General features: G+C 44.8%; 1 protein-coding gene and 1 non-coding gene across 2 annotated transcripts; both read left to right on the forward strand.

The window, feature by feature from the left end:
- The first annotated feature begins 4,247 nt into the window (after positions 1-4,247).
- Positions 4,248-7,629, forward strand: LOC119312711 (pentatricopeptide repeat-containing protein At3g16610-like). Its single transcript, XM_037588464.1, has 2 exons — positions 4,248-6,921; positions 7,013-7,629. Exon 1 carries the CDS (start codon positions 4,275-4,277, stop codon positions 6,669-6,671), a length of 2,397 nt encoding a protein of 798 aa, XP_037444361.1. The 5' UTR covers positions 4,248-4,274; the 3' UTR covers positions 6,672-6,921; positions 7,013-7,629.
- Positions 7,630-7,831: 202 nt separating this feature from the next.
- On the forward strand, positions 7,832-7,904 carry TRNAK-CUU. Its single transcript has one exon. It is a non-coding gene; the product is annotated as a tRNA-Lys (tRNA).
- The last annotated feature ends 6,596 nt before the right edge of the window (positions 7,905-14,500 follow it).

The following is a 14,500-nucleotide window of genomic DNA, read 5'->3' on the forward strand; positions in this document are numbered from 1 at the left end:
ATCCCGATTAACAAAAAGAAAAGTTGGCTTGCAAAATAGTCAATAAATTTACCTTGGTATCTATAATCTGAGTTTGTGGCCTTATCTAAGAGAATGGAGGGAGTAATAATAATTCTACTACTCACGTGCTAGTCGAGCCACCAAAATTTGTATCCCATTGGCCTGTCGAATTCCAGGTAAACAAAAGTACGGAAGATTAGAATGGCTTGCTCTTTGAATATTTACAAATTTTCACCAAAATAATAACAAGCTTTCACTTGGATGTTGCCATGTTGGAACACAAACAGATATATGCGCGGTCTTGCGCCCTTCCTGGTGGCGGCGGTGCTCGACGGACTCATGAGGTTGGTGGATCTTCGGCAAGCACTACAAGAAAATTGGTCGTTTTCGCGAAAAAAAAGGTCGTTGCCGAGTGCCAAGCTGTTTGCCTAGCGCTGTTTCACCTGCACCCGGCAAATCAACCATATGCCGACTTTTTTTTTTGCAGGGAAATTTAGGAGCTCTTTATTCAACACTAACAGCTCCAGCTGAATCAGCTAAGAGGCTGGTTACAAGAAGACTCGGAATGGAGTCCATCCAACATTCGGTTACATCTAGGGTGCTAGCTTGTTTAGCACAAAGGTGAGCCGAAACATTAGCTGACCTCCCTACATGCTGAATTACAAAAGACTTAAAATAAATAACATGCTCCCTAATCTCGGACAAGATAGGCGCCACGACCGCACGAACATTGTGACGCGAGTTCCAGAGATTCACAATCTCCAAATTATCAGACTCGAAAACCACCTCAGAATAGCCTCGAAGATGAGCAAAGAGAACACCATCGCGTAAAGCGAGTGCTTCGACTATAAGAGGATCTGTGATTTCCGGGTAAGGTTTGCACCATGCTGCTAGGAAGGATGAGTGTGTTCTTGCGACTCCACCTTCCCCTCCCCTTCTAGCTTCCATTGCAACACTACCATCAGTGTTGATCTTGATCCAGCCCAAGTCCGGCAGTCTCCAACCATGTCCCGGCAAAATTCGCGCGTGGTCGTGAGGTAGTTCAAGCACAGTTAGAGCTTCTTGGGTTTCTTCATGGACTGAATAGGATCAAGTTCCTTCTTGTCATGCGTGGCATTGTTTCTTGAGGTCCAGATCGCCCACATGACAGTAACCAATTTTGCTCTCTCAGAATCAGAGAACATAGGATCACAAATAACATCCCGAGACCATATAAGTGGGTGCAACTCCGGTCGCTTGATGTCAAGCCAGTCCGGAGCCGCGTTCCAAAAACGTCTGGCGTGGGTGCAATCCAGTAACACATGCTTCATGTCTTCCTCTACGTGAAGACACGGTTTGCAGGTGCCAATGGTTGTGATATGACGGTGCATGAGAGTAGATTCAGCTGGAAGAATCCCATGCAACACCCGCAACCAGAACACTCTCACCCTTGGCAAAACCTTAAGCTTCCATAACCGGGACCATAGCTATTTGTCTGTCGATGAAGTCTCGATGATCGTCCCTTCCTCTAGAGCCAGATGCTCGTTATGAGTCATTAGAGCACGATACGCTGATTTTACAGTATAGCATCCTGACCGTTCGTGAGCCCATGCAAAAATATCATCGCCCCCACCCCGCATCAGGGGGATGTTAAGAATTGCATCCTCATCAGGGGTAATGAAGTTTTGACGGACCACATCCGCCTTCCACGACCAATTAACCGTATCAAGGTCTGAGACTATTTGCAATTGTGTATTAGCACTTTTGACAGTCGGGGTCATAGAAAGAGTACCGGGGATCCACTTATCATCCCAGATAGAGACCGATCTGCCATCTCATATGCATTTGATCAGACTCACTTGCAAAGAATCCCTCCCCACAATGATAGCACACCACATCGCCGAGGAAAAATGCGGGACTGTAGCTTGCATAAAATCACAAGTGGGAAAATATCTCCCCTTAAGAACTCTAGCACAAAGCGACAATGGGTTCGTCATCAGTCGCCAACCATGTTTGCTGAGAAGAGCTGTGTTGAAAAGCTCAAGATCCTGGAATCCCATTCCGCCCTTCTCTTTTGGACTTGCCAAAGCCGTCCAAGCCTTCCAATGCATTGAATTGCGATCCAGGGAGCTGCTCCACCAATACTTGGCGAAGGAGGAAGTGAGGCTCTTACACACCTTCTTTGTTAACTTGAAGCAGCTCATGCTGAAAATAGGTATAGCTTGGGCTACAGTCTTTATACGCACTTCCCTTCCAGCACAAGAAATCATTCTTTCCGACCCGCCTTGGAGTTTGCTTCGAATCCTCTCTCCAATATGGTCAAAAGTAACCGCTTGTGATCCTACCCACAGCTGTAGGTAGACCAAGGTAACGCTCGCTGAAAGCTTCTACCGAAATGTTCAGAGTTTGCTTCAGCAATAGCTTATTCGGGACAGAGGTGTTCAGACTGAAATAAATAGAGCTTTTCTCTTTGTTGACAGCCTGCCCTGAGCCCCTCTCATAAATTCTCAGTATTTCATTGAGCCTTTGGGCACTGTCCACCTTTGCCTGCATACATATTAGACTGTCATCCGCGAATAGAAGATGATTGATCCACGGAGATCGGTAGCTGACTCGAATGCCTTTGTCTACTCTCAAACCACCAAAACAGTTCAGAAGTGAAGTTAATCCTTCCGCACATAGCAGGAATAAGTACGGAGACGCTGGGCACCCTTGTCTTAGCCCCCTAGAGGGAGTGAAAAAGGAAGAAGTTCACCATTCACCCGTATTGAGAATCTGACTGAAGTAACGCACTTCATGACTAGGCGAACAAACTCCATACAGAAACCAAGCTTCAACATGATCGCTTGCAGGTAGTGCCATTCTACACGGTAGTATGCTTTCATCATGTCCAGCTTCATAGCACATACAGCATTCCCCCCTTTCTTCCTTCTTCTCATCGCATGCACACTTCCAGATGGCTCCTTCGAAGGCCCCGGGGGTGGATGGTTTCACGGCTGGGTTTTTTTAGCGCCATTGGAATTGGCTCAAAGACGACATTGTCCGAGCGGTGCTTGACTTTCTGAATGGGGCAGAATTACCATCGGGGATAAACGACACTTCTATCACATTGATCCCCAAGGTACGATTCCCACAAAGTATCACTCAATATCATCCTATCTCTCTCTGTCCGGTTTTGTATAAGATCGCCTCCAAGACCATTGCTAACCGTCTCCAAGAGTTCTTGGATGATATTATCAGTGTTGGTCGCCTGATTACTGACAATGTGCTAACCATATGCCGACTTGCCGAGTACAAAACTCGGAAAAGAGCGTACTCGGTATAGTGTTTAGTTCGCCGAGAGCTATTGACAAAATACTTGTCAAAACAAAGACTCGACGAATACTGGAATACGCCTTCTACCGATATCCCATGACATGGACGCGACAATTAGGAACCGCGTGGCACGGCCGTTCGGGGTTGACGGTCGTCGCGACGGGGACATGTTTGCCGAGTACTCCCTCTGTAAAAAAATGTAAAAAAATATAAGAGCATTTAGATCACTAATACATAGGGAGTACTACATTAAGAGAACTCGACAAACATTTTTGAAATCACTTTTGACGTGCAGAAACTTGCTAAATCCTAGCCATTGGTTACACATCAAACTATTGAAATCACTTTTGACGTTGATTCGTAAAAGTTGTGCTTTGCAGGGATTGGTTTTATTTTGCACGGTTTTATATCAAAATACATTCTATTACGTGTGCGGGATTTCAAAGTATTAACAAGTTTAAAAAATGTTAACGACTTTAAAAAATGCTCCTTAGTTTTTAAAATTCCTATGAATTTAAGAATGTTGAAAACATTTTTTTAAATATTCACAAATTTATTAAATATTAAAAAAGTATGTTCCTGAAATCAGAAAATTTTCATGAATTAAAGATATAAAAAACGAAAAAAATAGAATAATAAAAAACCGAAAAAAAAACAGCTAGAAAAACCAGCAGAATCTTCCGAAACCTTTCCAAAACTGAAAGGGGAAACAGCACTGAAACCATTTTTTTCTTGTATAAATAAATGCATCCGTGGTGACTTTATCAATGTAGTTTAAAACCCCCCACATTCTTAGAGAAAAAAATTTGGTTAAACGAGGACTTGGGCCCATACTAACCTAAGTGGGCCAAGCAGACAAAGCCTGGGCCCTTTCTTGGCCACTAGACGAAAGAAAGTTTGCGTAAAAAAAACTAACGAAGCAAAGTCTTCTCTCTTCGCTCTGGTCTCGCGGAGTTCCAAAGAAAGTAAGAAACCATGCGATGCGGCCGCGACTTCCCGCCACCAAGCTCAAACCGGCCGCCGGCGCACCACCACACTGCCCGCCTCGTCCTCCGGCAGCCGACCGCGCCCTCTCCACCGCCGCACCACCTTCCGACGCATGCCACCTCCAGCAGCAGCAGCAGCAGCAGCAGCAGCAGCAGCAGCTCGATGCCCACATCGCCCGGGGCGACCTCACGCGCGCCCGCCATCTGTTCGACCGAATGCCCGACCCGGGCGCCCGCGCATACAACTCCCTCATCCGGGCCTACTCCTGGCGCGGCCCCGCCCACGCCGCCGGCGCGCTCGCCCTCTACGCCTCCATGCTCCGCGGCGGCCGCTGCCCGCCCGACAAGTACACCTTCCCCTTCGTCCTCAAGGCCTGCTCCGCCCTCCGGGACCTCAGCGCGGGCCGCGCCATCCACCGCCACGCCGCCCGCGCGGGCCTCCACGCCGACCTCTTCGTGTGCACCGCCCTCATCGACCTCTACATGAAGTGCGCCCGCTTCGGCCCCGCCGCCGCTGTCTTCCACGCCATGCCCGCCAGGGACGCCGTCGCGTGGAACGCCATGCTCGCCGGCTACGCGCTCCACGGCATGTACCACCACGCGCTCGAGTGCCTCCTCCGCATGCAGGAGGGCTGCGCCAGCCTCAGGCCCAACGCCTCCACCCTCGTCGCCCTCCTCCCACTGCTCGCCCAGCAGAGCGCGCTATGTCAAGGAAAGTCGGTGCATGCCTACAGCATCCGTGCCTCTCTCCATGACAAGGACGGGGTGCTTGTTGGCACTGCGCTGCTGGACATGTACGCAAAGTGCGGGGAATTCCTCTACGCACGCAGGGTCTTCGAGGCCATGCCCATCAGGAACGATGTTACTTGGAGCGCCATCATCGGAGGCTTTGTGGTGTGCGGCAGGATGACGGAGGCCTTCGGTCTGTTCAAGGACATGCTGGCACAAGGACTGGGCTTCCTTTCCCCAACCTCTGTCGCCAGCGCTCTCAGAGCTTGCGCCAGCCTGGCTGATCTCCGCATCGGTAAACAGCTTCATGTTTTGCTTGCGAAATCCGGCCTCCACTCTGACGTGACCGCCGGGAACTCGCTCCTCTCGATGTATGCCAAGGCTGGGTTGATCGACGAAGCTACTGCCCTTTTTGATGAGACGGCGGCCAAGGACACGGTCTCTTACAGTGCGCTCGTATCAGGGTATGTGCAGAATGGCATGGCGGATGCAGCGTTTCTCGTCTTCAGGAAGATGCAGGCCTGCAACGTACAGCCGGATGTTGCCACAATGGTGTCACTCATCCCAGCATGTGCACACCTGGCAGCTTTGCAGCATGGCAAATGCAGCCATGGTTCCGTCATAGTTCGTGGAATGGCACCAGAAACCTCTATCTGCAATGCCTTGATGGATATGTATGCAAAGTGTGGAAGGATTGATCTCTCCAGACAGATCTTTGATGTCATGCCAGCTCGGGATATTGTGTCATGGAATACTATGATTGCGGGATACGGAATCCATGGGCTCGGGAAAGAAGCCACTGCGCTATTCTTGGACATGAAGAATCACGCCTGTGAACCTGATGGCGTCACATTCATCTGCCTAATTTCAGCGTGCAGCCATTCTGGGCTCGTGACTGAAGGGAAACGCTGGTTTCACATGATGGCACAGAAGTATGGTATAACTCCAAGGATGGAGCACTATATCAGCATGGTTGATCTTTTGGCGAGGGGGGGTTTCCTTGATGAAGCCTATCAGTTTATCCAGAGCATGCCGATGAAAGCAGATGTTCGTGTATGGGGAGCCTTGCTTGCAGCTTGCCGGGTTCATAAGAACATCGATTTAGGAAAGCAAGTGGCTAGGATGATCCAGAAACTAGGACCTGAGGGGACTGGCAACTTTGTTCTGTTGTCCAACATATTCAGCGCCGCTGGGAGATTTGACGAGGCAGCAGAAGTTCGAATAATACAGAAGGAGAAGGGGTTCAACAAGAGCCCTGGCTGCAGTTGGATCGAGATTAATGGCTCTCTACATGCATTTATTGGCGGGGACAGATCTCATCCACGGTCACCTGAGATATATCAAGAGCTGGATAATATCCTGGTAGATATTAATAAATTGGGTTACCATGCTGATACAAGTTTTGTTCTGCAAGATCTTGAGGAAGAGGAAAAGGAGAAGGCGCTTCTTTATCACAGCGAAAAGCTAGCAATAGCTTTTGGTGTCCTCACACTTAGTGAAGATAAGACCATTTTTGTTACGAAGAATCTCCGTGTGTGTGGAGATTGCCATACTGTTATCAAGTACATGAGCTTAGTCAGGAGAAGGGATATAATCGTCAGAGATGCCAATAGGTTTCATCATTTCAAGAATGGGCAATGCAGCTGTGGAGATTTTTGGTGACAGCAATACTACAGTCCGGTACATGACCTCTCAGTTTTGTCTTGTATCAGTCATTCAGTTGCATGCCTTGAATAGTGGAGCATTTATAACTTCAACAGAATGCCCTTTGAGGTGCCAAGTTTCTACGTTCCTGCAAGTTTTGCCCTCACAAAGGGTTATCCAAAGTGATGGTGTCATGAATTCAAAATGAAAATCCCAAGGCATGTAAAGGTGCTATTCTTCCAAATCAAACAAATTCAGTATAATGATGGTATGATCTAAACAAGATCTGATTCTGTACATTTCAATTTGCAAACCAAGATGATACTGAATTTTTGTTGGCGTTGGTGCTTTCGCTCCAGGTCACAGGAAGCTAGAGATGTGGTATGCAATAAAGCTAAAATGACACAAATAGAAGTTGCATTTCTAGTAGAAATCCCAGAGGTACATGTTTAGTATCACCAGTTGTGGAATTCTGAATTATCAGATAGTCCAGTTGATGAAATGAAATGGTGTCTCAAATATGATCCTGTGCACTTCCCTATCCTGGAGATTAGAAAAGGCAATCAGCAAGTGAAGTTAGACTCTTAACCATCATAGTAATCTGTCCATTTTCTGAGCCTTTCTTTCCACGTCATCAGTTGCTTGCTGTTCAGAAGCATCATTAGCAGCTTAATGCTACCTTCTTACTGCAAGAGATCACAGTCAGGAACTTGATCAGCGAGAAATTCCAGGGATCCCTGCGGCAGCCCCAAGTAACTATGAAGAGAAGGCGTGCATTTGAGGCGCAGCAGGAACAAGCTAGTAGAAAATCCGATCATCATTTGTAAAATGCTTTGAGCTTTTATTTGTCGGGGATAACCAGCTGGGGGCATAATTTTTCTCTATGGGTCAGGGGTTGTTCCTCTAGTAGATTCCATGGTCCTACTGGCGCTGGAGCCAAGGGGCATCGCACTTCTCCCTCTTCTTTGAATTAATTCGGTCACAGAGCTTTCTGAAGATGCCATCATGGCTTTCATTGCTTTGAAGCAGTGTGCTGATCCATCAAAATATTTTTTCCCCTTCATTTTCTGCAGCTGATCTCTTCTCTTTTTTTGAGAGAGAAAAACTGCAGGTGAACTGTTCTCTGTGCACGTGGACGGAAGAGATTGTATATGGCCTTGGAAGCAAGCAGTCAGCAAGCCCGTCTAGCTCAGTTGGTAGAGCGCAAGGCTCTTAACCTTGTGGTCGTGGGTTCGAGCCCCACGGTGGGCGCATTTCCTCTTTTTTTTTTTTTTCTTTTTTCTTTTGTTCTGCTGCTAACAAACTCTCCACTGATTTTTGCACAACAAAAATGCCCTTCTCTGATGCTCTGCTAACAAAGGCAACAATGCAAAAAAAAAGGGGGTGGACTTTCAGGTGTAAAGTTAAGCCTAGTGATCTAGCCATACATCTTACTTGCCGTTTATGTATCCCAACAGGCACCGCAAGTTTGTGTTGCTCCCCCAACCATCTGAAGCAAAAACACCTGCAACTCCAAACCTCAGTGGTTGTTGCATCTGGACCCGGGAGCTGCTTCTGGGATGTTCTTCTCGGTCGTCGTCGTCGTCATCTCCGCCGCGGGGGTGCACAATGTCGTAGGCGTCAGCGGTCCTGACCTCCTGGGCGAGGGAGCAGGGGAAGCAGCACCATCAGCAGGTGTCTTGTGAGTGCCACCACCTGCAACCATATTTCTTTCGACGGACGGGCTGCGAGGCCTTGACTGAAATCAACACAAGCTTTTTTGTTCCCTTGATTGAACTATTACTGGTAAGTGTAATGTTACTTCTTTTCCGGAGAGCTGTTCATATAAATAAGGACTTGACGGAGCCAAAAAGATGATCTAAACGCTCAGGGGTGGATGATCTTATAAAGAAATATAAGAGTGTTTAGATAAACACTCTTATATTTCTTTGCGGAGGGAGTAACAATTAACTATAATTAGCTAATATTTCCACACATATCCACAGTTTAACAAAAGATAACATTTGTTTACGACCAACTTCTTCTTATTTTAAAATTTCCTTCCATTCTTTTCTTTGTACCGTTCTTTTATTATCAATACTGCTAAACTCTACTACATATCAATTGACATATCTACATGCAAATTAAAATGATATATCCTCTCCTCTCATCACCTCTTCTTCTCTCTTCTCACACTCTTCTCCTCTCATCTCATCCTCTTCGCCTCCCAACTTTGGGGGAGATTCTCTAGAGTTTAGACTATAGCTACATATCTGGAGGGAGAATCCACATGTTACCATAAGGACTGCTCTTCACGAAGTATCCTGTCGATTTGATCCTCTTCACGTCATCGCTGGCTTTGTCCTCCTTTTCGTCGCCTCCCCTATAATATGTCTGGTTGCTGAAGTCTTTCGAGAAGGTTCTTAACGCATCACCGGCGACAATATCATTTTGATTCAAGCAACACGAGTAATAGATGTGGTTTCTCTCCACATGGCCACCTTTGTCAGCCGGCAATCGCACCGCCTTAGAGAAGGTTCGCCCCAAGAACAAGGCATGGTCATCCAAGCTTGTAACCTCTATCCACTTGTGCTTGTAAGACACTGCTAGTCCATCGCCATGGATGTCGATGAGCTCAAACACCTTGAAGAAAGGTTCGTGGTCTCGTGACCACAAGGTTCTCATCGCCATTGCAAGCTTGCCGCGTAAAACAAAGATGTAACTGGTTGTCGCCCCGATGTAATCCATCAGGAAGGAGCAGCTAAGCCGGATCTCGGCGGTGACCATGGGCGCTCCATCCTCGTTCACGCCTATCTCGAACTTGATGGCTTCCCCTTCGTACTTTGTGACGCCATACAGCTCCCCATTGCAAAACGTGATGTCGTCCATTGTCATGCGGGTTTCATATCTTTGCCGCGTCCACACGCTATTGGGACAGTTAACCCTGCAGAGCACGATGCCATGGTCCTCGGTCATGGCGGCGAGGATACAGTCGTCCGACACGGGCGACTTGGATAACACAATTTTGCTCTCAGAGAAGACCACCCACCACTCCTTGGGGAGCGCCACCTTTGCGCCGGAGAAGAGGTTGACGATTCTGAGCGGCGCGGTTGATATGACCCAGCCACCGTCATGGCAGCCGACTAGCTGCCTGCTGCACCTCTTGGGAAGCCGGAGCCGCACGATGGCGCCGTCCTCGGGGATGTGTAGGTGCTTCGTCCTGCTGCAGTCGTAGGGTTCGAGGAGCAGCCACGGCAGCGCGGCGGCGGGCGGCGGCGAAGCGCGCGCGGCCCGCCACGACCGGCAGACGGCGGCGAAGCGCGCGCGGCCGCGCGGGGAGGCGACCATGCCGTACACGACGGCGAGGAGGTCGTCTGGGAACGCGGACGACCAGCGCCGTGGCATGATCGTCTTCCCTCTACGCGCGCGCTTCCTTCTCCGTTCGTCGCCGTCGGCGGCGGCCATCTGCGTCGGCGTCTTTAGTTGACAATCTATCGTGAAGAGAAAGGAAAATTAGGTTTGCTTTGTTTGTTGGGAAATCGGTGCATGCACGCTTAATTATCAACGCCGATGTAAAAAAAAAAAAAAAACAGCCCTCCCGAAATTATAGCGAGTATTCCACAAATGACATCAAGCATTTATATATACTAGCAAAAGGGCCTGTGCGTTGCAACGGAAGAAAAAAAATCATAATTTCCAATGATCATGATCACATTTCGCTACATCACCGAGATACAATATCTCTCTCAATTTTGCGAAATCATGAACATTTTGAAATTATAAACAATTTGTTAAACTCATGCACATATTTGAAATCGCAAACAACATACTATTACAAATTTCTGAACATTTTCTACAATCAAGAACATTTTTTTAATTTGTGAATTTTTTTTGCTATTTACAAACATTTTTAAAAAATTGTGAACATTTTTAAGCAACTTTCCTGAACTGGCAAACATTCTATAATCGATGAACTTTTTTTAGAAATTGAGTGGAATAGTTATTGAAATTGACGAACTTTTTTTTATTTAACAAACATTTTTGGAAATGCTCGTGCGTTGCAACGGGAAAAAAACTATCAAGTTATACATGTGTGGTAGATATAAAAGAGTATGAATCAAATTCACAAAGTATATACAAATGATGTCATGATGAGATAAGACACTTTTAAAATGTAATTTCAAAAACGAACAATGTGATGCTCATCAAGACTTGTTTGTTTAAGGCGTCACAACAAAATATTTTGTGGCTGAGCAAACTGCATTGACGGACCCTGCCTGAGCTATATGATAAATGAAATGTCTCGCCTCGACTTAGCGTAGCGATGTTTACCATCACCACTATTGTGATACGAGAATAAGCATAACTGTGTATGAAAGCAAAATAGACATTTAGCCATTTTAATATAGCTTACAAAAACTAACCCTTAGAAAGTTATGTCAATTTTGTTGGGTTCAGCGTTGTACAAAACACGGAAACCCTTTTTTACCCGACGTGAAGGACTAAATAAAATCATAAAACAAGCTCTATAGATCTCCTAATAAAACCTTTATGAAAGCTACAATTAGTTTTGTTCATTATTTACAGATGTGTTTTAATTTTTGTGAACATTTTCTAAAAGCTGATGGACATGTTTCTTAAATTCCTGAATATGCTTTGAATATTGGATCATTTTAAAAAATCATGAACATTTTTTATTTCATGAAAATTCATTTGAAATCATGATTTGTTTATAATATGTGAGCAATATTTTAAGTCATGAACATTTTATGATTTTTCGAATATTTTTTGAATTCACAAACAGTTTACCATTTTCCTACTTTTTTTTCAAAACTCGCAACTGTTTGATATGTTGGAAATCCGAAATTAATTTTGAGATAAAAAACCAAAACAGAAATAAAAAAGTAAAAATAAATAAAAAATAGGGGGCGCCACGAATCCGAAATTAACTTTAGAGAAAAAAATCAAATAGAAATAAAAAAAGAAGTACAGAACAGGGGGCGCCACGACCCGCACATGGGCTGGCCCATTACCGCGCTTAAGATAGGTAAAAAGAAAGAGAAAAAGCGTCGTTCTTATACAGTATCAGTTATTAATAACAGAACCCAGGAGCGATATTTGAAATTAAAAATGAATCATTTTTGCCACTTACGGGTGGCATTGGTGGGTAATTATTGCCAACTTTGAGGGTAGTTTTTTATGACGTACGGGCAGAAACCCAATTCTCTTTATTATTAGGTAAAGATAGTATTTTTTGGAAAATAATATACGTCCATAATTTGTGCTACTTAGGTGCATGACGCCTCTTTGTAGAGATTCCCACACGGAATACATACGAAGCAAAATGAGTGAATCTACACTTTAAAATATGTCTATATACATATGTATGTAGTCTTTATTCAAATATCTAAAAAGATTTATATTTAGGAACGGAGGGAGTAGAAATTATATCCCATTACTTGTCAAATTTCTTGGAAATAAAAATATGGATTTTACAAAAGTGGCTAGCTCTTTGATATTCTGCTGAAATAATAAGATTAACGTTAATTATTTCACGAGATTCAAACAAACTCTCACTGGCAAAAAAAGAGATTCAAACAAAATCATGCTGGAATTGGTTATTTAAAAATTAACAAGATTTTACTTGTATGCTGAAACACCCAACATATATGCGCAGTACATAAGAATGGACACTTAGCCTACATCCATCTGCCCTCTTTTACAGACTTTTTTGCGGGTTTACAGACTTTCTTTTCAGTGTAATTTAATAAATAGTAAGTAGCAATTTTTCATTTCATTACATTTCTTTGCATTGGTAGTTCTTTTTCATTTGATAGGGCAAAGGGTTGAAGGGAAATGATTGACCCTCAGCGTCAGGGATCATATTACTCGACCCGCAAAAAAAAAGGGATCATATTACTCAGGAAGACTGGGGGAAATACCAGGATTGGAAAAGTTCAAAAAGACTAAGGAAGACAAATCCATTGTCGAATCTTGCAGAGTCATAACAAGTAGTGGGGGCTGACTTCCACCCCTGATCTTGTTGAATATTCACACCGTCATCCACCTATATTCAGTATTCTCCCTCATGTTGAAGATTTGCATCCCCATCCATCTGAATTGTCAGTATTTTCCGTTTATTGTCCCGTGTAAACCAAATTACATCCCTTCCATGTGTGTTGGAATAAATAATTTGTTTCAACGTTTGCCACTCTTTAGATGCTATCTTCAAAACAAACTCAATATTGAAAATAATTTGTGAAACCAGGTTGAAGCACACTTGAACATGATTAAAGATCCGGTTTCCCCTCCCCGAGTTAAGGTTTCGGAGAGGCGGAAGGAGTTGACCGACGTTCCCTGCATCCGCCAGTGCCAGGCCGCGGGCTCCCTCCCTCTTTGTCCACTGCTCCGGCGACGGGAGAGGAGGGGAGCCATGGATCTATGGTTCTAGTGTGTAGATACTAGGGTAGGAGCTCCATGCGGCATTGTTCTGGTGGTGGAGGCGGCGTTGCAGAGGAATAAAGTTGCTGGAGTTCCACCCCCATGTCGGCAACAAGGTCACGTGTGGCAGAGTCAGGGAGCTTCAAGACAGTGTGTGCTCTCGGATCCACGGATTAGTGGAGCTTCGGTGCTCCAGGTATGGTTGTTCCGGGTTTGAAGGGGCGTTCTTTCCACCAAGGCGATGGTACAACAGGATGTGCTTCGATGATTTCCCGTCTGCGCGAACTACAAAATGAACCTGACTTCGGTTTGGGAGGGCCCGCGAAGACGAGCCATCAGCACGACGATGGCTAGTTCCCAATGGACTACGTTGTAATTTCTTATTTTCTTGAGGGGTGCTTTATAATGTTTTGTGCTGATTAATAGATCTATTTTTTGAACAGGATTAATAGATCTATGGGCCTTTTGCAAAAAGTGGGCTAAACACTTAGAAATAATAAGATTGAGATCCAAACTCATGTTGGAATTTGAAATTCCTAAGAATTGGCTACTTCAAATTTAGCAAGTTTTTGTGCAATACATGACAATGGATTTGAAAGGCTAGGAGATTCGCACCACACGGTGTGCACTCTACGAGACCTCCCATAGTGGGGTATAATAGCATAATATCATGCAATCTCATGCAATGTCAACCACGCATATTGCAGTGTGGTCATAGCATAGCTAGAAAAACAAGGATATTAGTACCATAACATGATACCGTTTCATGTTAAATGAGGGAGCTAACATGAGCCATGCAAAATAATAAATGAGGTCATTGAAGATAACTATGATAACCTATTTTATATCACAAAAGTTATATCATTAGAAAGTACAATGTTTGATCTAATGGCATATTTGTTGTGATACACAACTCCTATTACATTTGTCAAATTGTTGATCCAGGGATACACATAAACTAAACCGGAAAGGAGCTAGTATGTATGTAGTATGCACGGAGACAATATCATACACTTTTGCTACCCACTACGAGAGGTTTAACCTCCATCGTGTTGGAGATTTGCACCACCATCCATAGATTTCCTCTGTATTCTCTATCGTGTTGGAGATACGCACCCAATCCACCTTAATTCTCTGTATTTCAGTTGCTATCTTTTGAGCTCTCATGGTAAGTAATGTAATTTTGCCCTAGTCTAGAAACATGCTTCTTGGACCAAAAAATTCCAACCCACCAAAGAAATAGAGTAAAGAACATGAAAAACACTCCATCAGTTAAAAATCTGCTTGCACTACCAGATGATCCTTATGCAGTAGTTTAGTAACTCGGAACTTGTAACTATGTTCTTCAACAAAATTTCCGTGGCAGGGTACATCAAGTCCCATGTTCAGAAAACACTTTCTCGCCTGAAAGGCCCACTTCTGCTGCG

This window comes from Triticum dicoccoides, chromosome 5B, assembly GCF_002162155.2.
Source record: "Triticum dicoccoides isolate Atlit2015 ecotype Zavitan chromosome 5B, WEW_v2.0, whole genome shotgun sequence".
Taxonomy (NCBI): domain Eukaryota; kingdom Viridiplantae; phylum Streptophyta; class Magnoliopsida; order Poales; family Poaceae; genus Triticum; species Triticum dicoccoides.

Excerpts from the sequence above, each read along its gene's own strand:
- LOC119312711 (XM_037588464.1), top strand. The coding sequence starts at position 4,275 with ATGCGGCCGCGACTTCCCGCCACCAAGCTCAAACCGGCCGCCGGCGCA.